General features: G+C 43.8%; 1 protein-coding gene across 2 annotated transcripts in view; it reads right to left on the bottom strand.

Moving 5' to 3' along the window:
- Window positions 1-26,173, bottom strand: part of slc5a6a (solute carrier family 5 member 6a) — a 79,658-nt gene that overhangs the window by 28,434 nt on the left and 25,051 nt on the right. For both annotated transcript variants that reach the window (XM_041185965.1, XM_041185966.1), the window contains exons 2-4: window positions 24,121-24,943; window positions 13,835-13,900; window positions 3,455-3,506 (exon numbers count right to left, since the gene is read on the bottom strand). In XM_041185965.1, the coding sequence (XP_041041899.1) occupies window positions 3,455-3,506; window positions 13,835-13,900; window positions 24,121-24,468 (466 nt within the window). In that variant the 5' untranslated portion in view covers window positions 24,469-24,943. The remainder of the gene's footprint in view (window positions 1-3,454; window positions 3,507-13,834; window positions 13,901-24,120; window positions 24,944-26,173) is intronic.

Raw genomic sequence — 26,173 nt, 5'->3', positions numbered from 1 at the left:
GTTGTCCTTATTTCTCTACAATATTTAAACATTTCTCCAAAGGCTAAACCCGCCACAATGATTTAATTTGATGTGTGGAATGAAAGGTCATCGACCTGAAATATTAACTCTGTTCTGCCGCTGGACCCGCTGAGTGTTTTCCACATTTTTCAGTTCTTAATTCTCCAGCATCTTCTGTCGTTTGATTTTGTTAATTTCTTCCTGCTTTATTTCCATGGCATTGACTCGAAACATTTAATTACTTTGGCCTTCCGCTGGGCAAGCTCATTTTGTAGAATTTGGCTAGGCACAGAACCGATTCAATCAATTGCCATGGATTCAGTGCCTTTTTAAGTGGTTTAGCAGTCCTTTAATTAAGTCCTTTAACAGTCAAGGATCTTAGTCTAGCTTCAGAGAGCAGGAAATTCAGCAGACCGCAAATTAAGATTCACCAACTTGACTATTATGGATTTGGAAATAATAATTTGCAAGACTATGGGGGAAAAGAGTGAGGGAGCAAGGTTAATTGAATAGCTTTTTTAAAGAGTTGGCAATGGCATGCTGGGTCAAATTGCCTCCATCTGCTACATATGATTAAAAAAAACAATGAACTCCAGCTCAACAGCTGGCCAATTCTTACCTGGTCAATTTAACTCCCCTCTTGGGGAGCCAGTCACAAATTTCCCTAATTAGTAGTAGATTTTCTCGGTTAAATGGCCTTCTTCTGTGTGGTAGTGTTCTATTCTGAAAGATTATACTCTCCCTGAGGCGTGTCCAATGTGAAATGATTACATGTTACATGGACCAGCCACCTAGAGCTTCAGAGGTCAAAACCTGACCACAGCAATTTCAATTCAATCTATCTTGTTATTTGGGGGTTGTCACCAATAAAATAAGCGCCCATGCCCAAGTGGGTCACTCAACACCAATGTTAGGGGCAATAAACACAGCCATGTACTCAGTAAAGGCAAATCTTCCATTGGAATTCATGCTGGATTGTGGTTCCCAATCCCCGAAATCCCATTCTGACCATATAAAGTGCATTGTTGCCTGTTTAATAGTAACCGAAGGCCAACTTAAACAGAAAGAGGCTGCGACTCGTTTCTCTTTGAACTGTTCTGGTCGAATGCCTCCAGCCACTGTTACCTCCCCCCACCACCCCGCTCCGCCACTTTATCAAACACGGATCCCTGGTCCTGGGGGAACACACCTCATTGTTCTATCACTTTGCACCTCAGGGAAGGACACCACAAAGCAGGTTGTCTTAAATTTGGGACGGCTTATCAGAATATTTCATGGGCTGAGGAGTGGGGTAGCAGTCTGAGCAAGCAACTGGCATCAAAAGGTGGGAACCCAGGCATTCATTTCTGGCACATGTTTTGGAATGACCTGCTTAGTAATCTCTGACTTCGTTTCTAACCGTGAATAGTTTAATAAATTACAGAGTATTTCACGAGGAATGTACATTTAGAGTCTGATAATTCAGTCAGATTTTGTTTTGCACTAAAAGTTTCGTGTTAATTTAATGAAGCAAATGTGAATTGAGACTGAAGCCCAGCACAGTGCAGACAAAGAGTCTCAGACTGCAGATGTAAGGATAGGAAAGTGACCGGCAGGAAGAAACCAATTCGTACATTGAGCTTGTCCCACATTTTACAAGTGGAGAACCTTGACTGGACATTTGCCACCTCCCCACCCCCACCAAAATGGCCAGGTAATTGCATGGGAGAGAAAAAACAATGAAGGGAAAAAAATTCTCAGTCAATAAGGGGGAAAAAATTGTTCTGGGAAATTCCTCTCTGATGTCTCCCATAGTTGATCAGAACCAGACCAGGAGATCACATGAACCAAGTGTTATCAACATTTACAGCTGTAACGTGACCAGCCTTGCACCGTGTCCAAAATTGGCCAGAGGTCAGTCTTGGTGTCTCACAGTCAGTCTGATCGTACCCCTGGACCCACCACAGTGGAACTGCACTAAACCACCTGAAATAATTGCCTACGCACCATATCTATACACACCCAAGACTCGAAATACCAAACACACTCTATGTATTTTAACAATACAGCAGTCTGCAAGAATGACCCCAGCCTTCCAGCCGCTTGCCATTTCAGTTCAGCATCTTGCTCTCATGCTCACATATCTGTCCTTGGCCTGCTACAATGTTCCAGTGAAGTACAACGCAAGCTGGAGGAACAGCACCTTATCTTCCGAATAGGCACTTTCCAACCTTCTGGACTCAACATTGAGTTCAACAACTTCAGGCCATGAACTCTGTCCTCCATTTTGTATTTTATTTTTCCCCAGTGTCTGTATCTTGTTCTCATGTTCTGCTTTCAGACAACACTGACTTTAATTCTGCTATTAACACATTCTGCCATTTTGATTTTTGACAGGGCTGACCTTTAAACTATTAACTCCTACTCTGGACCAATGCTTTTGTTCTTTACTACTATCACTACCACACCCTTTGCCTTTTGTTCCAATGACATCTTTGTAATTTAATCTCCCCACTCTCTAACCTATCCCTGAACCTCCCCCCTTTCTCGACAGCATTGAACCTATCACATCTCTACCTCTCCAGTTCCAAAGAGGCATCATACTGGATCTGAAACGTTAGCTCTGTTTCTATCTCCACAGATGCTGCAGACCAGCTGAGTTTTTCCAGCGCTTTCTGTATTTTATTACAGATTTAGGGGAATTAGCACAAGAACCAGAGGGGAGTTGAGGTGAATTTTATTTATTGAACGAGCCCTACAACAAGCTGGACTTTATCAGGCAAAGCCCACACTGCTCCTGCTTTATATAGACTGGAACTCATTAGAAAACCAGTCATCCTGCCAATGACCATACCTAGGTTTTCCAACAAAGTTTCTGTGCAGTTTGTTGTCTTGTGAAAAAATCTCATACAATGTTTTACATTATTATAGCGACTTTCAGAAAATCAGCTCAGGCTTGAGGGGGTTTCATCTATACAGGTGAGCTTCAAATGCCCTGGTCATTTCACTATGCTATATACTGGGATGGCAGGACTGTCGTATGAGGAGAGATCGGGCCGGCTTGGAGTTTAGAAGAATGAGAGAGGATCTCATTGAAATGTATAAAATTCTGACAGGGGTGAACAGACTGGATGCAGGGATATTTTGTCTGCCTGGCGGATCTAGGACAAGGGGTCACAGTCTCAGGATATGGGGTAGAACATTTAGGACTGAGATGAGGAGAAACATCTTCACTCAGAGGGTGGTGGACCTGTGGAATTCTCTACTACAGAAGGCTGTGGAGGCCAAGTCACTGAATATATTTAAGGAGGAAATAGATTTCTGGACTCTAAAGGCATCAAGGGGTATGGGGTGAGGGCAGGAGTACAGCGTTGAGATAGAGGATCAGTCGTGATCATGTTGAATAGCAGAGCAGGCTCGAAGGGCCAAATGACCTACTCCTGCTCCTATTTTCTATGTTTCTACCTTAACATACCTGCATTAAGCGCCAGTGCAGGTGTGTAGAGCACCACGCCCATGTATATCACCTGCAATTAGAAGATAAAGACTGGCATTACCATCAACAAAACTTTCTCTCACAACAAGTAGATCTCACAGTCTGAATTCAATCTTACTGTCAGCAATAGAGGGGAGACAGTGGCAGAGTGGTATTGTCACTGGACTAGTAATGCTGAGACGCAGGCTAATGCTCTGGAGTGTCATGAAGCTATTAATGTATATAATATTTTGGAAAATATGTTTCTTTTAAAATTGAGGCTTAGTTTGCTGGTATGTCTTAATTGGATTAAAGCCAACTAGTCTGGGTGCTTTGATGTACTAGTTTGAGATGTAAACAGAGAGATAACGTGCATTTGCAATCTTTGAATAGAGCATTCGAGAAGTGGGATGAAAATTGATGCCTATCTAGCAGATATCAAGCAATATGTTTATATTACTAATAAAATTGGTACTATGAAAGGGGTTTCATTGTTGGAAGGTGGAGTTCAAAGAGGCTGGTGGGACAATGAGAATTTGAATTCAATCAGTGGTGGTAGGTATAACTTCAGTAGTTTTCGGGTGTTCAGGGCAGAGGCAATGTGAGATCAAAAGGCAGCCGCAAGCCTCCAACTGTCTCCACAGTGAAAAGAACCTCATTTTGAATTTGTACGGTGAAAATGCTTTGCCTGGTGTTTGCTGAAGTCTATGGGTTGTTGTTGCCTTCATGGGGATTAGTTTGGAATTTGTTAAAAGTTATGATAGTAGTAATTTGTAGCCATGTGTATATATATTAACCTGCACAATTAATAAAATGTTTCACTTAGTTTAATGTAAAACCTTGAGAGCTAGTGGTCTGATTCCTGAGTTTAGAGTCGCATCTCAAACATAACACTTAAAATTATAGGTTATGACAGTTGTTTAAAGTTTCCCTCATGGATTTCTTAAATAACTCCACTTTACCAACTGCATCGGCCTTAACAATTGGGGGCTGTGTCGGGATAAATTATATTTCTAATTCCTCAATTGGTTAGGAATTGGTGGATCGTAAAGCTTACGAGTACGAGAGGCTCTTAGAATCCAGGAGTTGGTGAAGTATTTTAGAAGTCGTGAGATTATAAAATGGCTTTGGCAATTGCTAAGACTTGCCTGGGAGTAGAAGAGATAACTCTCAGTGGGTTGGAGAAAATAACCAAAAGTAAGTTGACAGAGTTGGCGGATAAGTTACAATTGGGGTTACGGGCAGGAGCTAGGAAATCAGATATAATTAAAAGTATAGCACAGCATCTACAGTTGGAAGTGAAACCTGACACTAGTGAGTCACAGCTGGAGGTAGTGAGACTTCAGTTGCAAATGAAAAAGCTTGAAATAGAAGCAAAGGACCGAGAAATGGCTTTTAAAAGGGAATAAGACATTGCAAAGATGGAGGAGGAGGAAAGAGAAAGAGAGAGAGAAAGAGAATTCCAACTGAAAATGTTGACATTTAGAAAGGAGACTTCAGTAGGTGAGGAAGGACTTATCTCCAGAGTAGAACCCAGTGGGGAAATGTTTAAATTTGTACAAGCTCTTCCAAAGTTTGAAGAAATAGATATTGAAGCATTCTTCATTTCATTTGAGAAGCTAGTTAAACAGATGAAATGGCCACAGGAAAATTGGACGGTATTATTACAGTCTAAGTTATTAGGTAGGGGGCTTGAGGTATATGCTTCGCTTTCAGAAGAAATGTCAGTGAATTATGATGTTGGGAAAAGAGCTATTTTGAGTGCATATGAGTTGGTTCCTGAAGTGTACAGGCAGAAATTTAGGAATATGAGAAAACAGCCTGGGCAAACTTATACTGAGTTTGAAAGAGTAAAACAAAGTAATTTTGACCGGTGGATATGGGGGTTAAAAATAGAGACAACATATGCAGCTCTTAGGGAAGTCATTCTTTTGGAAGAATTTAAATATTCAATCCCTTCAGTAGTGAGAACTCATGTGGAGGAACAGAGGGTTGATTTTGTAAGACAAGCAGCAGATAGCTGATGATTATGAGTTAGTTCATAGAGCTAAACCTTTTTTCCGTCACTCTTTCAAATTGGAAAAGGATAAAAAGTGGGAAGGTGAAAGGAAGGCAGGTAGTCAGGAAAGAGGAATAGCTGGAAGTTCCCAGGAAGTTTTTTTCTCAAAAGAAAAAGGAAGGCGCTGAAGGTAGAAGTGACATTCGAAAACTAAGGTGTTTTCATTGTAATAAAGTGGGGCACACAAAGTCAGTGTGTTGGAGGTCACAGGAAAAATCTGTAGGAGTTATTGGGATACAGAAAAGCTCTGGAAGTAAAAGTGTTGTGGGTTTGGAGGTTCAGGCACTGGGGAAACCAGTGGTTTCTGTACAGGTGAAACAGGGAGAATCAGTGATAGGTAAAGAAGTGGAATGCGTTCACAGTTTACTCAAGACAATTCTGAGGAGCAGGTTGCAGAAATGTTTAAAGGGAAAGTCTTTCCATGTGTACAGGGTGGAGTAGGTAAAGTTGTTAAAATTTTAAGAGACACAGGGGAAAGTCAATCCTTAATGTTGTGGGATTGTGATATTTGTTGTTCAGAGGGACGGTTGCAGGAGAAGATAATAATAAGTGGGGTTCATGGAGATGCGAAACCTATTCTGTTGTGGAAGGTAAATTTAAAGAGCAGATGGAACACGGGTGAGGTTAAAGTTGGAGTGGTGGAAAAATTGCCCATTGCAGGGGTTCAATTTATTCTGGGTAATGATATAGCTAGATCGCAAATATGGGCAATGCCTATGGTAGTTGAGCAGCCTGTAGAAGTGTTTTCAACAGGAGTGCTACAGAAGGAACATCCTGGATTGTTTAAAAACAAAAAAACTGCGGATGCTGGAAATCCAAAACAAAAACAGAATTACCTGGAAAAACTCAGCAGGTCTGGCAGCATCGGCGGAGAAGATCTTCTCCGTCGATGCTGCCAGACCTGCTGAGTTTTTCCAGGTAATTCTGTTTTTATCCTGGATTGTTTCCTGGTTGTATTATTACGAGATCAAAAGCCCATCGGGAAGAACAAAATAAACAAGATAAGCAGGCAGTTCAAAGGCTAGGAGAATGTGTTTAAATCCAATTAGCTGGCACTGTATTTGATAACATTGTTCAGGAGGAAGGAATACAGGAAAATTCAGTTGAAGTTATAACTCAAAGAGATTAGTGGAGTTACAGGAAATGATTTGCAATTAAAACAGGTACATCAGAAAGCTTATTCAGAAACAGAAGCAAAATGTATTCTAGTATGTTATTATCTTCAAGGGAATATATTAATGAGAAAATGGCAGTCGGATTATGTCTCAGCAAATGAAAGCTGGAGGGAGGTGCATCAGATTGTTTTCCCATTAGGTTATAGAAATGAGATTCTGAGGATTGCTCATGAAGTTGCAATGGGGGGACATTTAGGAATTAGGAAAACACCGGAAAAGATACAGAGGTAGTTTTTTTGGGGCCAAGATTGCATAGAGATGTAGTCAAATTCTGTAGAACCTGTCATACATGTCAAATAACAGGAAAATCACAGCAAGAGATGAAAGTGAAAGCAGTTAAGAAGACTAAAATTCACAGTTTTGTTTCTGGAGGGAAAGTATTAGTTTTATTACCCATACTAGGGGATTCATTAAATGCAAGATTTAGTGGACCTTACAGGATTGAAAATAAATTGAGTGAATTAAATTATTTAATAAATACTCCAGATAGAAGAGAGCAGCAGAGGGTGTGTCATGTAAATATGCTTAAAAAGTACTTTGACAGGGAAGAGGAACAAAAAGAGATGTTAGTGATGGTGGATGATGAGAAAGAGGTAGAAGTACAGGACTCTGAAATTGATTTTCCTCTAATCAAACTCGATAATGAGGGGGTGCTTGAAAATGAAAATGAAATATTGAGTTCCCTTCCAAGCAAGTGCCAAAGTGATCTGGAAAAGCGATTGCAGTCACACAAGCCTATTTGTGGAAATGAGTTGGGAAAGACACATTTAGCTTTACATGATGTATGTATGGAAATATCATCTTCAGTGAGGCAACAACCTTATAGACTAAATCCAGCAAAGTCATCACAAGTACAAAAAGAAATTGATTTGATGCTTCAAAATGATATCATTGAGTTTAGCTGCAGTAACTGGAGTTTGCCCATTGTACTGGTGCTGAAACCGGATGGAACACAAAGACTGTGTGTGGACTATCGAAAGGTGAATGCGGTGACAAAATCAGATTTATATCCCATACCACGGTTGGAGGATTGCATTGAGAAAGTGGGACAATCAAAATTTATCACAAAGATTAACTTGCTAAAAGGATATTGACAGGTACCATTGTCGGAGAGAGCAAAGAAGATATCAGCTTTTGTAACACCAAGTGGACTATATGAGTTTAATGTCATGTCATTTGGTATGAAGAATGCATCTGCGACATTTCAAAGACTAACAAAGTAATTGTGGGTCTAAGCAATTGTGCTGTTTATATTGATAATCTAATCGTTTTCAATCAGACACGGGAGGAGCATTTACAGCATCTGGAAGAATGATTTACTCGACTACAAGAAGCTAATTTGGTGATGAACTTGGTTAAGAATGAATTTGCAAAAGTGCAAGTTACATATCTGGGCCGTACCATTGGACATGGTAAGGTGGCTCCGAGAGATGCGAAAGTCAAGGCTATCATGGATTTCTCAGCACCTACAACGAAACGAGGAGTTTTGAGATTTCTGGGCATGAGTGGGTTTTACCGGAAATTTGTACCAAATTTTAGCCAAGTGCTTGCTCCACTGACTGAACTATTAAAAAAAAACAAGAAGCTTCAATGGACACTGGAGTGTCAGAAGTCATTCAATAGTTTGAAAACTGTATTAACTACGACACCAGCGTTGGCAGTACCCAACTCTGCCAAGCAATTCAAGTTGGCCGTTGACCCAAGTGATATAGGCATTGGGGCTGTACTGTTACAAGAAGATGACACTGGAATTGAAAAACCGATAGGGTATTTTTCACGGAAGCTGAATGTAAAACAGAGAAGATATTCAACAATCGAAAAAGAGACTTTGAGTTTGGTGTTAGCGCTGCAGCATTTTGAAATTTATGTTGCAAACAATTCATTAGAAACAATTGTTTATGCAGACCATAATCCTTTGAAGTTTTTGGACAAATTTCGTGACAAAAATACAAAACTTTTCAGGTGGAGTCTATTGTTACAACCAATTAATCTATGTATTATATATATGGCTGGAAGAGAAAATCTGTTTGCAGATGCATTATCAAGAATTTGAAGCTTAAAGGAAATTGGGACATTTAAAAAAAACCTGAACACTGAACTGGAGTGATTTCTGTTGATACCAAGGACATGTGTGTGTATATAATATATATATAGTTAATGCATACATCTGGTAATGTAATAGTGTAATAAGTATAGGAGATAGTGTGATATGGGTTATTCAAATGAAGTCGTTTTTTAGAATTATGATGGTTCATTTTCTGATTAGGAGGGGGATGTCATGAAGCTATTAATGTATATAATATTTTGGAAAATATTTTTCTTTTAAAATAGAGGTTAGTCTATGGGTATGTCTTAATTGGATTAAAGCCAGCTAGTCTGAGTGCTCTGGTATACTAGTTTGAGATGTAAACAGAGAGGTAGCGTGTATTTGCATTTTTTGAATAGAGCATTCGAGAAGTGAATCAAGAGGTCAAAATTGATGCCTTTCTAACAGATACCAAGCAATATGTTTATATTAATAATAAAATTGGTACGATGAAAGGGGTTTCATTGTTGGAAGGTGAAGTTCAAAGAGGCTGGTGGGACAATGAGAATTTGAATTCAATCAGTGGTGGTAGGTATAACTTCAGTAGTTTTCGGGTGTGCAGAGCAGAGGCAATGTAAAATCAAAAGGCAGCTGCAAGCCTCCAACTGGCTCCACAGTGAAAAGAACCTAATTTTGAACTTGTACAGTGAAAATGTTTTGCTTGGCATCTGGTTAAGTCTATGGGTTGTTGTTGCCTTAATGAAGATTAGTTTGGGAATTTGTTAAAAGTTATATCAGTCGTAATTTGTGGCCATGTGTATATATATTAACCTGTGTAATTAATAAAATGCTTAATTTAGTTTAATGTAAAACCTCGCAAACTAGTGGTCTGATTCCTGAGTTTAGGGTCGCATCTCAAACATAACACTTAAAATTATTGATTGTGACTGTTGTTTAAAGTTTCCCTCTGGGATTTTTAAATAACTCCGCTTTACCAACAGCATCGATCATAACAGGAGACATGGGTTCAAATCCCACCACAGCTGCTTGTTAATAAATCTGGAATTTAAAGCTAGCCATCAGTAATGATGACCATTAAAATATCATCGATTGTCATAAAAAATCATCTGGTTCACTAAGGAAATCTGCCATCCTTACCTGCTCTGACCTACATGTGACTCCAGACACACAGCAATGTGGTTGACTCTTAACTGCCCTCTGAAATGGCCTAGCAAGCCACTCAGTTCAACAGCAATTAGGGATGGGCAATAAATGCTGGCCTTGTCAAAGACCCCTACATCATGTAAAAGAATAAAGTAAAAAAATAGCTCTACCACCACGAATCTGTAGGTTCAAACCCCACTGGACTCGAGTAGAGACAACTCCACACAGTACTGAAGAAGTGCTGCATTGTCCGACATGCTGCACTTTGCATGAGACGCCCCGTCAGCCAATCACAAGGTTGTACCATAAGTACAGTGATCCTGAGCTTATTGGGCAGCCTTTCATGAGGAAGGTTATCAAAAAACCTTTGGGAAGTCTTGGTATGTTGTAGGAGTTCCCACTGCCATCTTGGGACATCACCTCCTCGGACAGAAGTCAAGGGAGTTAGCCAAGTTGGATCTTGCCCTTTCTAAAACCATCATGGCTGCCATTTACTTGGGTTACTTTCCCTACTTTGTTCCAGGCAACCCCAATTCCATTATTTTTACTAGAAAATGAGTCCGCAGTTAGTTGGGTCTGTTGCATGGCCTTACTTCAACACACAAGTCCTGTGATGCAACCCCATCCAGAGAACTGAACACAAAATCCAGACTGACCCTTTTAGTGCAGTACTGAGGGAATGCTGCACTGTCGGGCGGTGAAGCTTTTGGAAGCTACATGAAACACAGGTTTCTATATGCTCTCTGAGATGGATGTAAAAGATGCCATGGAATTACTCAAAGAAGAGCAGGGGAGTTCTCCCAGTATCCTAATCAATATTTATTCCCCAACCAACATCATCAAAAAATTATAAGGTCATTATCGCGTTACCATTTGTGGCAGCTTGCTGTGTACAAATTGGTTGCTTGTTACAACACTTAGAAATTACTTTATTGGCTGTAATGTATTTTAGGAAATCCTGAGGTATGAAAGGTGCCGGATAAATGCAAGTTATTTTTCGCTTCGTATCTCTAATTTCATTGAGATCCTTCTGATATATGCCATCATATCATAGAGAACTGTTAAGTTTTGAGCCCTTAGATTCAGTCTAGAATCTACATCACACAATGTTTACTTGTAAAAAAACTAGTTACATGTTTTCACTAGCGAGAGCATCAGTAACCAGGGGACACAGGCTTAAGACAATTGTCAAAAGAACCAGAGGGGAAAGGAGGAACAACTTGTGATGACCTAGAACATGCTGCTTGTAAAGATGGCGGAAGCAGATTCAATAGTAACTTGCAGGACGGAATCAGATAAATACTTGAAAAGTAAGCATTTTCCAGGTTACAGGGAAAGAGTATGGGGGAATGGGGTTAGTTGGATAGTTCTTTCCAAAAGTTGGCATGAGCACAATGAGCTGCATGGTCTCCTGTATTTTATGTACAGCATCTAAGTCCATCTAGTTTAACAATTAACTACTGTAGAATGAAGGTAAACTGAACACTGATTGCAAATTTAATCTGATATCGACCTTTAGAACCCAAGCATGGAATATCAAATGATCAGACAGAAGAGCCTTTAGAAAAGGTGAGCAGGTTCATAGCTGATCGTTAACTGCCTCATCGCATTGTACGTTTTATGGAACAGCAAACCCACAGCAGAAATAGACAGGAATTGCATCATGTGGTTCAGGCTTCAGTGTTTCCTGATAAAACCGTATGCACAAACACATACTTGTTATAAGGTGACTGAACTCCATAGTTTTGTATTCGAGCATGGCTAGTCTTAACCCACTGTGAATACACGGAACTCAAAGGTGCAGCCAGTCAGGACACCTTTGTTTCACCTCTAGGGCATCCTACAGTAGTCTAATAATTCTGTTACTGGACTAGTAATCCAGAGGGCCAATGTTCAAATCCCACTGGGTCAGTTTGAGAATTTGAATTCAGTTTTAATCGATCTCAAAATACAAAGCTGGTTTTCAGTAAGCAATCAAATAGCTGTCAGAACGTTGTAAAATGCTCCCAGTTCACTAATTTCCCTCTAGGAAAGGAAACCTTCCATCCTCGCCCAGTTTGCTGTCGATGTGACTCCAGTCCTACACCAATGTGGTTCACTCTTAATTATCTCTGAAATTAAATAATAAATCATTCAGTATCTGCCTCGGAGCTCGTGTCCCAAAAATCTCATCCTGCAACCCACTGGGGGCGGGTTTGCAACTCAGTTTGGGAAGCCCTGAATTAAATCATGGCAGATCTGCATCTTCTCTTCATCCACCCACCTTGGCTCCACAGCCCTTCCTGTCTGTGCCTAATAAAAATCTATTGATCTCAGTTTTTAAATTTTCCATTGACCCTCAGCACCAACAGCCCTCTTGTGGGGCAGAGTTTCCGAATTCTACTGCTTGTGTGAACGAGAGTTCCTGGCCTCCCCTGTGATTGAGGTTATGTCCCTGTGTTCTGGACTGCTCACACCTGAGGAAAGTTAGTCTCTATCCAACCATCAACTGCTTTAATCATTGCCATTAGGTCACCGCTTAATCTTCTCTACTCAAGGGATTACAAGCTTAGTCTGTGCAACCTGTGCTCAGAATTTAACCCTTTAAACCGTGGGATCATTCTGGTGAATCTATGCTGCATTCCCTCCAGGTGTAGCGCCCAGATTAAAAGCAGTTACTCCAGACAGGATATCCACATCACATCACATCCACCCCTTTGTACTCAAATTCCCTTGCAGTAAAAGCCACCACCCTGTAAGCCTCTTTCATTACTATTTGCACCCGTCCACTCACTGTTATTGAGCGTGTGAGAACAAGTGGCAGAGAGTCAATGCGGATGAACCCCAGTCAGATTAATTTACATACTCATGTCAGCATGTTGAGTTGTGCTTATTATCAATATCAAAATAGGACTCCCACTTCCCCAACCCCCCCTTCCCTCGCCACCCTCAACACTCACTAATTCCCCTCCTCCCTTTGCCCAGGTGTTAACTCTGTTGGTGGGTGGCTCCACAATTATGTTCCCCGATTTCTCGGCCACCTGGCTAGTGTTCATGGTTGAGCATAGTCACCACATGATTTGTGGGTCTTTCGACTTGGGCAAGTACCACAGCCAAGGCTATGGCTGCCTTGGTCCGTACCCACACTTCTAGGGGAGGGGGTCTGTTTGAAGGGGATGGCAGTGTGTAGTGTTAATGTTACCGGACTGGTAACTTAGAGGCCCAGACTAATGCTCTGAAGACAGGGGTTCAAATCCCACCAAGGTAACTGGTGACATTTTAGTTTTTAAAATCTGGAATAGAAAGCTACTCTCAGTAATGGTGATCATGACACTGCTGGGTTGTCACAAAAACCCATCTGGTTCACTGATGTCTACCCTAATGTTAGGGAAGGAAATCTGCCATCCTAACCTGGTCTGGCCCACATGTGACTCCAGACCCACTGCAATGCTTTTTTTTTTATTCTTTAACAAGGCATGGATGTCACTGGCTGGGCCAGCTTTTATTGTCCATCCCTAATTGCCCTTGAGAAGGTCGTGGTGAGCTGCCTTTTTGAATCGCTGCAGTCCACATGATGTAAGTGCGCCCAAGGTGCTGTTAGGGAGGGAGTTCCAGGATTTTGACCCAGAGACAGTGAAGGAACGGTGATATATTTCCAAGTCAGGATGGTGAGTGACTTGGAGGGGAATTTCCAGGTGGTGGTGTTCCCATGTATCTGCTGCCCTTGTCCTTCTAAATTCCATCTGAGAAGCAACATTTCCTCTAAGCTGTGTGCTTGAGTGACAGCGCAGCTATTTTGAAGTTATCATACAGGCTGCTTACACGTTGTCTTCTTTAAGATACTGTGTATAGAATAAAAGTTAAAAGATACCACCGATTGGAATAAACAGGTCAGACAGCAAGAAAATTTAAAGGGATCATTGCTCATGAGTATTTAACTGTTAGAATAGAAACATCAGTCAAGACACCATACTCACCATCTGGAAAATGAAGGTCAGTGTCCCACACAGTCGTGTTGCTTTGTTAAACCGCAGCTCCAAGTACTGGGAAGAGGAACACAAACTGCATGTTAGAAGGCAAATTATAGACAACAGGAGCAGTAACAATCTAAGTGGGTGCATGAGCTAGAGTGAGGGTAAAAGCACGGCTCCTGAATTCCAGTCAGCCACGGCCATTGAGTCAGAAGTTTGTGAGTTCAAGTCTCACTCCATAGACTTGAGCACAAAACACAGGCTGAGATGTTTGGTGCAGTACTGAGAAGATGCTGCACTGTTGGAGGTGCTGTCTTTAGGGATGAGATGTTAAACAGAGGCCCCATCTGCCCTCGCAGCAGGATGTAAAAGATCCATTTTGAGTTATTTTGCTAATTTCTCACTTCATTTCCTCTTTGCCTACCCCCGGTTGCTTTAGGTACAGATTCTGCTGCTCAACTTTATAGCTCCCTTGCTGCACTCAGCCAGTCGTGGTTATTGGCTCTGGACTAGAATCTTACAGCAGGGAAGGAGGCCATTCAGCCCATTGCACCACTGAAAGAGCGATCCAATTCGTCCCACTCCCCTGCTCTTTCCCATAGATGTGGGCATTGTTGACAAGGCCCCGCATCTGTTGCCCTTGAACTGAGTAGCTTACAAGGTCTTTTCAGAGGGCACTTAAGAGTCGACCACATTGTTGTGGAACTGGAATCAGCAGATTTCTTTCCATTAATGAACCCGTAAGGTTTTTATGATAATCAATGATAGTTTCATGCTTACCATTACTAAGACTAGCTTTCAATTCCAGACCAGCTACTGTGCTGGGATTTGAACACATGTCCCCAAAGCATTGTCCTCGCAGTGACATTACCACTGCACCACTGCCTCCCCATTGCACCAATCTGCCTGTCACTTATTTGCCTTCAAGTATTTATCCAATTCTCTATTGAAATTTATAGTTGAATCTACTTCTACCACCTTTCAGGCAGCACAACCCAGCTCACAAAACTCGCCGAGTGAAAAGAAAATTCTCATCTGGCTCTGTTACCGGGCTGTGGGTTCAAATCCCACCTTCGGAAGTTGTAGGAATTAATTTAATAAACTTGATAATTATTTTCTGGGAGGGAAAGGAAGAGGAGGGTTGGGGATGGGGAGAGAGGAAGTGCCCAGGTTGTATTTAAAACCAAGTGGCTTGTAGGACAATCACTAAAGCAGAAAGCCCACTGACATCTGCTTGAATATAAATAGGGCATGGCATTCTTCATGCAAGAGCCTGAACAGTGGGTGCTAGCTGGTTATTCAACTATAGTGCCCTCACATCCAATCCCAGTTCTATTCTTTACCCACCATTTCCACCTTTTATAAAATTCATTCATGGGATATGTGTATCACTGGCTGGGCCAGCATTTATTGCCCATCCTGAATTGCCCTTGAGAAGATGGTGTTGAGCTGCCTTCTTGAACCGCTGCAGTCCACGTAGTGTAGGTACACCCACAGTGCTGCTAGGGAGGAAATTCCAAGATTTTGACCCAGCCACGGTGAAGGAACTGTGATATATTTCCAAATCAGGATGGTGAGTGGCTTGGAGGGGAACTTCCAGGTGGTGGTGTTCCCATCTATCTACTGCCCTTGTCCTTCTAGATAGTAATGGTGGTGGGTTTGGAAGGTGCTGCCTAAGGAGCCTTGGTGAGTTTCTGCTATGCACCTTGTAGTTGGTACACACTGCTGCTACTGTGCGTCGGTGGTGGAGGGAGTGAATGTTTGTGGATATGGTGCCAATCAAGTGGGCTGCTTTGTCCTGAACGGTGTCAAGCTTCTTGAGTGTTGTGGGAGCTGCATTCACCCAGGCAAGTGGGGAGTATTCGATCATACTTCTAACTTGTGCATTGTAGATGGCGGGCAGGCTTTGGGGAGTCAGGGGGTGAGTTACTTGTCGCATGATTCCTAGCCTCTAACCTGTAACCTCTAATCTTGTAGCCACAGTACTTATATGGCTGGTCCAGTTCAGTTTCTGCTCAATGGTAACCCCCCCCAGGATGTTGATAGTGGGGGATTCAGGGATGGTAATGCCATTGAACATCAAGGGGGCACTGGACAGGTTCTCTCTTGTTGGAGCTGGTCATTGTCAACAGGACAAACTAGACAGTGGCTATCCAACTACACTATGCATCACAACTGAGCCTAGCCCTAGTCCTAGGAGTGGGAATGCAGAACTGATTTTAAAAAAAATTCGCACCAGCCATCCCATTCGAAACCCCCCCCCCCCCCCCCACCCCAAACCCCCACTGACTTAGCTGAATGAGACTGAGGTCAACAGTGTAGACTCGGGTTTTCTCTGGATAAACTCACCAGAGCAGCCGGGAGTGGGGAGGGCGGCTGATTGGGAACCCAGATGTGGTTATTTGCATCCCCACCCAGTAAATTACAAAAAGGAGCAACAGAAACCATCGCTGGGCCTGTGATCTCAAAGTTCACATTAACAGCATGTGTGCATCATGAGATTCAGATAAGGTAGACCAAGAAAAGCTGTTCCCATGAGCTGATGGTACAAAGACTAGGGGACACAGATTGAAGGTTTTGGGTAAGAGATGTGGGGGGAACATGAGGAAGAACTTTTAACGTAGTGAGTGCTAATGACCTGGAACTCTCTGCCTATGAGGATAGCAGAAGCGGCGATTTTGAAAGGAAACTGGATGGGTACTTGAAGGAAATAAATCTGCAGGGCTACAGGGATCGAGTGGGGGAGTGGGACTGACTACATTGCTCCACAGGGAGCCGGCCTGGACTCGATGGGCTGAATGGCCTTCTCCTATGCCATAATGGCTAACTATGAACTTCAACCTACAAATGCAAAATACTCCAGATCGGAACCTAAAAAAAACCCAGAAAATGCAGCAGCTGGAGTATCGAAAGAGGTAGCTACGGAGATAGTGGACGCATTGGTGGTCATCTTCCAAAATCCTACAGATTCTGGAACGGTTCCTGCAAATTGGAAGGTAGCAAATGTCAGCCCACTTTTTACAGAGGGAGGGAGAGAGAAAACAGGGAACTACCGGCCTGTTAACCTTACATCAGTAGTCAGGAAAATGCTAGAGTCTATTACAAATGATGTCATAAATATACAATTAGATAATAATGATCTGATTGGGCATAGTCAACATGGATTTATGAATGGGAAGTCATGTTTGATGAACCCGTTGGGAGTTTTTTGAGGATGTTACTCACATAAATGATAAAGGTGAATCGATGGACACAGTGTATTTGGATTTTCAGAAGGCTTTCAATAAAGTCCCCCACAGGGGGTTGGTTATCAAAATTAAAGTACATGGGATAGGAGGTAACATATTGGCATGGATTAAGGATTGGTTAACAGGCAAAAAACAGAGAGTAGGAATAAACAGGTCATTCTTGTGTTGGCGGGCTGTGACTATTGGGGTATCACAAGGATCAGTACTTGGGCCCCGTCTGTTCACAATATATATCAATGATTTGGATGTGGGGACCAAATACAACATTTCTAAGTTCACAAATGAACAAAGCTAGGCAGGAATGTGTGTTGTGAGGAAGATAAAAAGTGGCTTCAAAAGGATTTGGACAGACTTAGTGAGTGAGCAAGAACGTGGCAGGTGGAATATAATGTGGGAAAACTTGAGGTTATCCACTTTGGTACGAGGAACAGATGTGCAGAGTATTTCTTAAATGATGAGAGGTTAGAAAGTGTAGATGTACAAAGGGACCTGGGCGTCCTCATCAATAAGTCACCAAAATTCAGGTGCAGCAGGCAATTAGGAAGGCTAATGATGTGTCAGTCTTTATTGCAAGAAGAGTTGAGTACAGGAGTAGCAAAGTCTTGCTTCAATTGTACAGAACCTTGGATTTTTTTTTATTCATTCATGGGATGTGGGCTTCGCTGGCTGGCCAGCATTTATTGCCCATCCCTAGTTGCCCTTGAGAAGGTGGTGGTGAGCTGCCTTCTTGAACTGCTGCAGTCCATGTGGTGTAGGTATGCCCACAGTGCTGTTAGGGAGGGAGTTCCAGGATTTTGACCCAGCGACAGTGATGGAACGGCGATATATTTCCAAGTCAGGATGGTGAGTGACTTGGTGGGGAAGTTCCAGGTGGTGGTGTTCCCATCTATCTGCTGCCCTTGTCCTTCTAGATGGTAGTGGTCGTGTTTGGAAGTTGTTGTTGAATGAGCCTTGGTGAATTCCTGCAGTGCATCTTGTAGATGGTACACACTGCTGCTCCTGTGCGTTGGTGGAGGGAGTGAATGTTTGTGGATGTGGTGCCAATCAAGCGGGCTGCATTGTCCTGGACAGTGTCCAACTTCTTGAATGTTGTGGGAACTGCACTCATCTAGGCAAGTGGGGAGTATTCCATCACACTCCTGACTTGTGCCTTGTAGCTGGTGGACAGACTTTCAGGTGCCAGGAGGTGGGTTACTTGTCACACGATTCCTAGCCTCTGATCTGCTCTTGTAGCCACAGTATTTATATGGCTGGTCCAGTTCCGTTTCTGGTCAATGTTAATCTCCAGGATGTTAATAGTGGGGGATTCAGTGGTAATACTATTGAACATCAAGGGGTGACGGTTGGATTCTCTCTTGTTGGAGATGGTTATTGCCTGACAGTTGTGTGGCGCGCATGTTACTTGCCACTTGTCAGCCCAAGTCTGGATATTGTGCAGGTCTTGCTGCATTTGGACATGGACTGCTTCAGTAACTGAGGAGTTGCAAATGGTGCTGAACATTGTGGAATCATCAGTGAATCCCCACTTCTGACCTTATATAATTAGAGAGGTCTACAGCACAGAAAAAGGCCCTTCGGCCCATCGAGTCTGCGCCACTCAAACAAGTATCTAACTATTCTAATCCCATTTTCCAGCACTAAGCCCATAGCCCTGTTTGCCATGGCATTGCAAGTGCACATCCAAATATTTCTTAAATGTTATGAGGGTATCTGCCTCTACTACCCTTTCAGGCAGTGAGTTCCAGATTCCCACCAGCCTCTGGGTGAAAAAATTCTTCCTCACATCCCTTCTAAGCCGCCTTCCCTTTACCTTAAATCTATGCTCCTTGGTTATTGATCCCTCCACCAAGGGGAAAAATTTCTTTCTGTCTGCCCTATCTATGTGCCTCATAATTTTATACACCTCAATCTCCTCTGCTCCAGGGAAAATAACCCCAATCAATCCAATCTCACCTCATAACTAAAACTCTCCAGTCCAGGCAACATTCTGGTAAATTTCCCCTGTACTCTCTCTAGTGCAATCACATCCTTCTGAATACGTGGATTCCAAAACTGCACGCAATACTCTAGCTGTGGCCTAACCAGCATTTTACACAGTTCCAACATAACCTCCTTACTCTTATATTCTATGCCTTGGCTAATAAAGGCAAGTATTCCAAATGCCTTCTTAACCACCTTATCTACCTGTCCTGCTACCTTAAGGGACCGGTGGACATGCACACCAAGGTCCCTCTGATCCTTGGTATTTCCCAGGATCCTACCATTCATCATGTATTCCTGTGCCTTGTTTGTCCTGTCCAAGTGCACCACCTCACACTTATCCAGATTAAATTCCATTTGCCATTGATCAGCCCATCTGACTAGCCTGTCTATATCCTCCTGTAATCTAACACTATCCTATTTACCACCTCACTAATTTTCAAGTCATCTACGAACTTACTGATCAACCCTCCTACATTCAAGTCTAAATCGTTTATATATACCACAAACAGCAAGGGACCCAACACCAATCCCTGTGGAACCCCACTGGACACAGGTATCCAGTCACAAAAACACCCCTCAACCATCACCCTCTGCTTCCTGTCACTCAGCTAGTTCTGGATCCAATTTGCCAAACTGTCTTGGATCCCATGGGCTCTTACCTTCATTATCTGTCTCCCATGCAGGACTTTGTCAAAAGCCTTGCTGAAGTCCATGGAAGTTATGTGGAAGGAAGGTCATGGACAAAGCAGCTGCTGATGGTTGGGCCAAGGACACAACCCTGAGGAACTCCTATGGTGATGTCCTGGAGCTGAGATGACTGACCTCCAGCAACCACCTTCCTTTTGTGCTAGGTATGATTCCAACCAGTTGACAGTTATCCCCCTGATACCCATTGACTCCAGTTTTGCTAGGACTTCTTGATGCCACTCTTGGTCAAATGCGGCCTCGATGTCAAGGGCAGTCACTCTCACCTCACCTCGGGAGTTCACCTCTTTTGTCCACGTTTGAATCAAGGCTGTAATGAGGTCAGGAGCAAAGTGGCTCTGGCGTAAACCAAGCTGGGCATGAGTAAGCAGGTTATTGCTCAGCAAGTACTGCTTGATAGCACTGTTGATGACCCCTTCCATTACTTTAATGATGATGGAGAATAGACTGATTGGGTGGTAATTGGTCGGGTTGGATTTGTCCTGCTTCTTGTGTACAGGACGTACCTGGGAAATTTTCTACGCAGCCGGGTAGATGCCAGTGTCGTAGCTGTACTGGAACAGCTTGACTAGGGGTGTGGCAAGCTCTGGAGCACAGGTCTTCAGTACTATTGCCAGAATACTGTCAGGGGCCCATAGCCTTTGCAGTATCCAATGCATTCAGCCGTTTCTTGCTATCACATGGAGTGAATCAAATTGGCTGAACACTGGCATCTATGGTGCTGGGGACCACTGGAGGAGGCCAAGATGGACCATCCACTCAACACTTCTGGCTGAAGATTATAGCAAATGCTAACACTGATATGCTGAGCTCCTCCATCATTGAGGATGGGGATATTTGTGGAGTCTCCTCCTCCAGTGAATTGTCCAGCACCATTCATGACTGGATGTGGCAGGACTTAAATCTGATCCGTTGATTGTGGGATCACTTAGCTCTGTCTTTCACTTGCTGCTTATGCTGTTTGACATACAAGTAGTCCTGTGCTATAGCTTCACCAGGTTGACACCTCATTTTTAGGTATGCCTGGTGCTGCTCCTGGCATGCCCTCCTGCAGTCTTCATTGAAACAGGGTTGATCCCCTGGCTTGATGGTAATGGAGGAATTGGGGATAAGCTGGGCCAAGAAGTTACAGATTTTGTTTGAGTACAATTCTGCTGCCGTGGATGGCCCACAGTGCCTCATGGATGCCCAGTCTTGAGTTGCTAGATCTGTTCAAAATCGATGGCACTATGGTAGTGCCACACAACACGATGGAGGGTATCCTCAATGTGAATGCAGGACTTCGGCTCTACAGCGACTGTGCAGTGGTCACTCCTACTGATACTGTCATGGACAGATGCATCTGTGGCAGGCAGGTTGGTGAGGATGAGGTCAAGTATGTTTTTCCCTCTTGTTGGTTCCCTCACCAATTGCCGCAGACCCAGCCTAGCAGCTATGTCATTTAGGACTCGGCCTGCTCGGTCAGTAATGGTGCTACCAAGCCACTCTTGGTGGTGGACGTTGAAGTCCCCCACCCAGAGTACATTCTGCACCCTTGCCATCCTCAGTGCTTCTTCCAAGTGGTGTTCAACATGGAGGAGCATTGATTCACCAGCTGAGGAAGGGCAGTACATGGTAATCAGCAGGAGGTTTCCTTGTCCATGTTTGACCTGATGCCATGAGACTTCATGGGGTCCGAAGTCGATGTTGAGGACTCCCAGGGCAACTCCCTCCCAACTGTATACCACTGTGCCACCACCTCTGCTGGGTCTGTCCTGCTGGTGGGACAGGACATACCCAGGGATGGTGATGGTGGTGTCTGGGACATGATCTGTAAGATATGATTCCGTGAGGATGATTATGTCAGGCTGATGCTTGACTAATCTGTGAGACAGCTCTCCCAATTTTGGCACTAGCCCCCAGGTGTTAGTAAGGAGGACTTTGCAGGGTCGACAGAGCTGAGATTGCCGTTGTCGCTTCCGGTGCCTAGGTCGATGCTGGGTGGTCCACCTGGTTTTATTCCTTTTTTGTGACTTTGTAGTGGTTTGTTACAACTGAGTAGCTCGCTAGGCCATTTCAGAGGGAATTTAAGAATCAGCCACATTGCTGTGGGTCCGGAGTCACATGTAGGCCAGACCAGGTAAGGACAACAGATTTCCTTCCCTAAAGGACATTAGTGAACCAGATGGGTTTTTACAATAATTGACAATGGTTTCAAGGTCATCATTCGACTTTTAATTCCAGATTTTTATTGAACTCAAATTCCACCATCTGCCTTGGCGGGGTTTGAACCCAGGTCTCCAGAGCATTACCCGGGTCTCTGAATTGCTAGTCCAGCAACAATACCACTGCTTCCCCCTAATGGTTAGACCATACCTGGAGTACTGTGAGCAGTTTTGCTCCCTTTACCTCGGGATGGATATTATTGCCATAGGAGTGCACCAAAGGCTCACCGGACTTGTTCCCAAGTCGGTGGGACTGTCCTGTGAAGAGATTGGGAAAACTGGGCCTATATTCTCTAGAATTTCAATGGATGAGAGGTGATCTCATTGAAACCTACAAAATACTTAAAGGGATAGGCAGGGTAGATGCAGGTAAGATGTGTCCTCTGGTTGGAGAGTCTGGAACCAGGGGACACAATTTCAAAATAAGGGGGAAGCCACTTAGGACTGAGATGAGAATTTTTTTTAATCAGAGGGTTGTGAATCTTTGGATTTCTCTACCCCAGAGGGCTGTGGGAGCTCAGTCACTGAGTATGTTTAAAGCAGAGATTGACAGATTTCTAAACACCAATGACCAAAGCATATGGGGGTCATGTGGGAAAAGGGCATTGACGTGGATGATCAGCCATAATCGTATTGTATGGTGGAGTCAGCTCGATGCGCCAGATGGCCTATTCCTTTTCCTATGATACTATCTTTGGAAAGACAAACAGAACTAACATTTCAGGTCACTGACCTTACCTCAGAACTCAAACACTTTCTGTTTTTATATGTGAATTTCAACCTATCTGTGCATTTGCTGTTAAAAACAATCAGACGAAAAACAGAGTGTGTTTGTTCGATCATTGGGAGTGCTTTACTTCCTCGATTTACTGACTGGAGGTGCATGTTTGCTTTCATCGTGTCTGCACTGGCTCTCTGAGCATTTTAACTTAGTGCCAATCTCCTGCCTTTTCCCCGTAACCTTGCACATTGCTTCTATTTAAATAATCAACCAGTGCCCTCCTGAATGCCTCAATCGAACCTGCCTTCACCACACTTCCAGGCAGCATGTCCCAAACCCACACACGGGAAAACAGATTTGCCTGTAGCGTGAAGAAGCTGAAAATTAGTGTCAGTGGCTAAAATAGTGTCACCTTCATAACCATTCCTGTGGCTGGTCAGCATTTTCTATTGGAACACATTAAAAAAAGGTTGCAGCCATTTACCCACAAGAGATCAATGAGGAAGTAGGTGCAACCATACAGAGAATTTACAGCACAGAAACAGACCAAGGGCCCCAGCTGGTCTATGCCAGAGTTCATGCCCTGCATGAGCTTCATCCGCAGCTTTTAATTTCACCCTTTCTCTCTCATATCCATTGCTAGTTTCCCTTCAAATAAATCTCTGCTACTTGCCTCAGTCACTCCCTGTGGTAGAGATTTTCAGGTCACTGACCCTGCTCTTTCCCCCCCTAATCTTACAATTTGATCCCTTCCGGTATTTCTCCAATTCCCTCTTGAAAATTCCTACTGAATCTGCTTCCGCTGTTCTTTCAGGCAATGCACTCTAGGTCACAACAGCACGCTGTGTAAAAAAAACTGTCTCTTCATCTCTGATTCTTTGATAAATCTGTGTCCTCTGGTTACCCACTCTCCTGCCACTGGAAACAGCTTCTCCTTATGAAAACCCCTTATGATTTTGAACACCTCGCTTAAATCTTCCCTCTAACCATCTCTATGAATAATCCCAGTTTCTCTCCTCGAGTTGGATGGAGGAGTTTTGATGTCACAGAATAATTAGGGTGTAGAAGGAGGTCATTCGGCCCGTCGTGTCTGCACCAGCTCTCTGAGCATTTTAACTTAGTGCCAATCTCCTGCCTTTTCCCCATAACCCCGCACATTGTTTCTATTTAAATAATCATCCAATGCCCTCTTGAATGTCTCAATCGAACCTGCCCCCGCCACACTTCCAGGCAGTGTGTCCCAAACCCTAACTACTCGCTGTGTGGAAGTTTTTTCTCACTCTACATTTGCTTCTTTTGCAAAACACTTTAAAACCGTGCCCTCTGGTTCTTGATCCGTTTACGAGCAGAAACATTTTCTCCCTATCTACTCCGTCCAGACCCCTTTGTAAGTCCTCGCTCCGATCTCTTTCTCTCGAGTTCTTCGCTTACCTCGTAAGTGCTGGTGAGCCCCAGCCGGTAAAACATGGGAACGAAGATGTGAGCGGGAATGAGAAGCCCCAGGAAGTAGGAGCAACCCAGGAACCAGTACTCAGTGCCAAATGTGTAGATCTCAGCCGGCACGCCCAGGATAGCCACGGCTGACTGGAAGGTGGCGAGGAGGGAGAGCGACACTGGCACAAAGGTCATGCTGCGTCCTGCCAACAGGAACTCCTGCGTAGTCCGCTGCTGCCCACCGCTCAGTGCATAGAAGAGGCCGATGACTGAGGACAAGACCAGCAGCAGGACGAAGATGACATAGTCAGCAATGGAAAAGCGCATCAGTACCGAAGTGGCCATTGTCACCAAGTGAGGAGTCCTAACCCTCGCCCCCCTCGTACACTCTCTCCCACCTCGGCACAAGCTCCAAGGGAGAAGCACCGATCAGTTCAGAGGGACGGGGGAGTGAGAGGAGAACATCACAGCAAAGTCCGTCTCATTCTCATTTAAGAGCAAGAAGTCACTAGCACACACACACGCGCCCCATTGGGTAACCAGTCTAAAGCAGAGCTCGGAGAAAGTGGCACAACCAGAATCTGTCCCCGCCTCAGACTCCAGGAGTAGGCGCACCCGTCGATCAATCTGATTGCCGCCTCTCTCTGGACATTCCCTCAATAAAACGACCCACCAAGGTGTCTGTGTACACACAAAACCACACTGACTGACGAAGCAGAGACGATCGGGATTTAATTAGGTGGAACTGCTAGCAGCGAAGGGAACACACTGTCCAAGGCTGGTTAGATAAACCAGGAGGGGAGGAGACTTTCCATCCAGCCTATTGGAGAGAAGAGAAAAACAGAAGGAGTCATTTAATCTCTCTCAGACAAAACGTCGCCTCTGTCGATAATCTTGGCCACCATCAAAAGTGTTTCTTAACAGCACAGCAGCTGATTGAAATTCTGCGAAATAAGTCAGCAGGATAGTGCAAAGCTTCAACAAGTTTAAGCAGAAATAAAGCAGTTTGTAATCCAGACGAGACTTTGACCTTCTTGGAGTGAAAGCTAGTTCTAGCACATTTCTGTTAATGTTCCTGCTCTTTAGCTTATTACCCCACCTCAAGCAGGAACCAGTGAGCAAGTGAGTAAGTGGGAGGGGAGCTTGCACCCATCATCGTAGCTGGCAATATGAAGGATGGGAGGAGGCTCAACTTAGGGCTCAGCAGGTGATCATCTCACCTCAGAGTCAGAAGGTTGAGGGATCAAGCCCCACCCCAGAGACTCGGTCCCCATAATTCAAGCTAAGACTCTGGTGCGGTACCCAGGGAATGCTGCACTGTCAGAGATGCTATCTTTTGGATGAGACATCAAAGATCCCATGGCATCATTCTGAAGGGGAGCAATTCTCCCCAGTATCCTGGCCAATGTTTACACTTCAGCCAACATCACTAAAATAGACCAACAACTATTTAGTTACTTATCTCATTCCTGGTTTTGGGTGCTTGCTGTGCACAAATTGGCTGCCAGTGACAGCAATGTCCTGATCCTGGTCAGGCTTGTGTGCCATCTGGTGGGTATCAAATCCTACACCACAGAACAGAACCAACCCTGTCCCCACACAAACAGATCACAGAAATGTTCAGGTGCACCATGTATTTTAAAACCCCACTTACTGATGGAGTTATAAACATTCTCCTTCCAGATAGGGATGTATATGTGCAGCCTGCTTGGGAGGAACAAGTTTGTTTTTACTGATTTGTGGGATTTTTAAAATTCATTCACAGAATGTGGGCTTCGCTGGCTGGGCCAGCATTTATTGCTCATCCTCAATTGCCCTTGAGAAGGTGGTGGTGAGCTGCCTTCTTGAACCGTTGCAGGAACCATGTGGTGCAGGAACACAGTGCTGTTGGGGAGGTGGGGGGGGTGGGTGGTAGTTCCAGGATTTTGACCCAGTGACAGTGAAGGAACAGTGATATATTTCCAAGTCAGGATGGTGAGTGACTTGGAGGGGAACTTCCAGGTGGTGATGTTCCCATGTATCTGCTGCCCTTGTCCTTCTAGGTGGTGGT

Source organism: Carcharodon carcharias, chromosome 4, assembly GCF_017639515.1.
Source record: "Carcharodon carcharias isolate sCarCar2 chromosome 4, sCarCar2.pri, whole genome shotgun sequence".
NCBI classification, from domain to species: domain Eukaryota; kingdom Metazoa; phylum Chordata; class Chondrichthyes; order Lamniformes; family Lamnidae; genus Carcharodon; species Carcharodon carcharias.
Note: the sequence above shows the minus strand (reverse complement) of the source record. Positions and strands in the feature narration are given on the sequence as shown.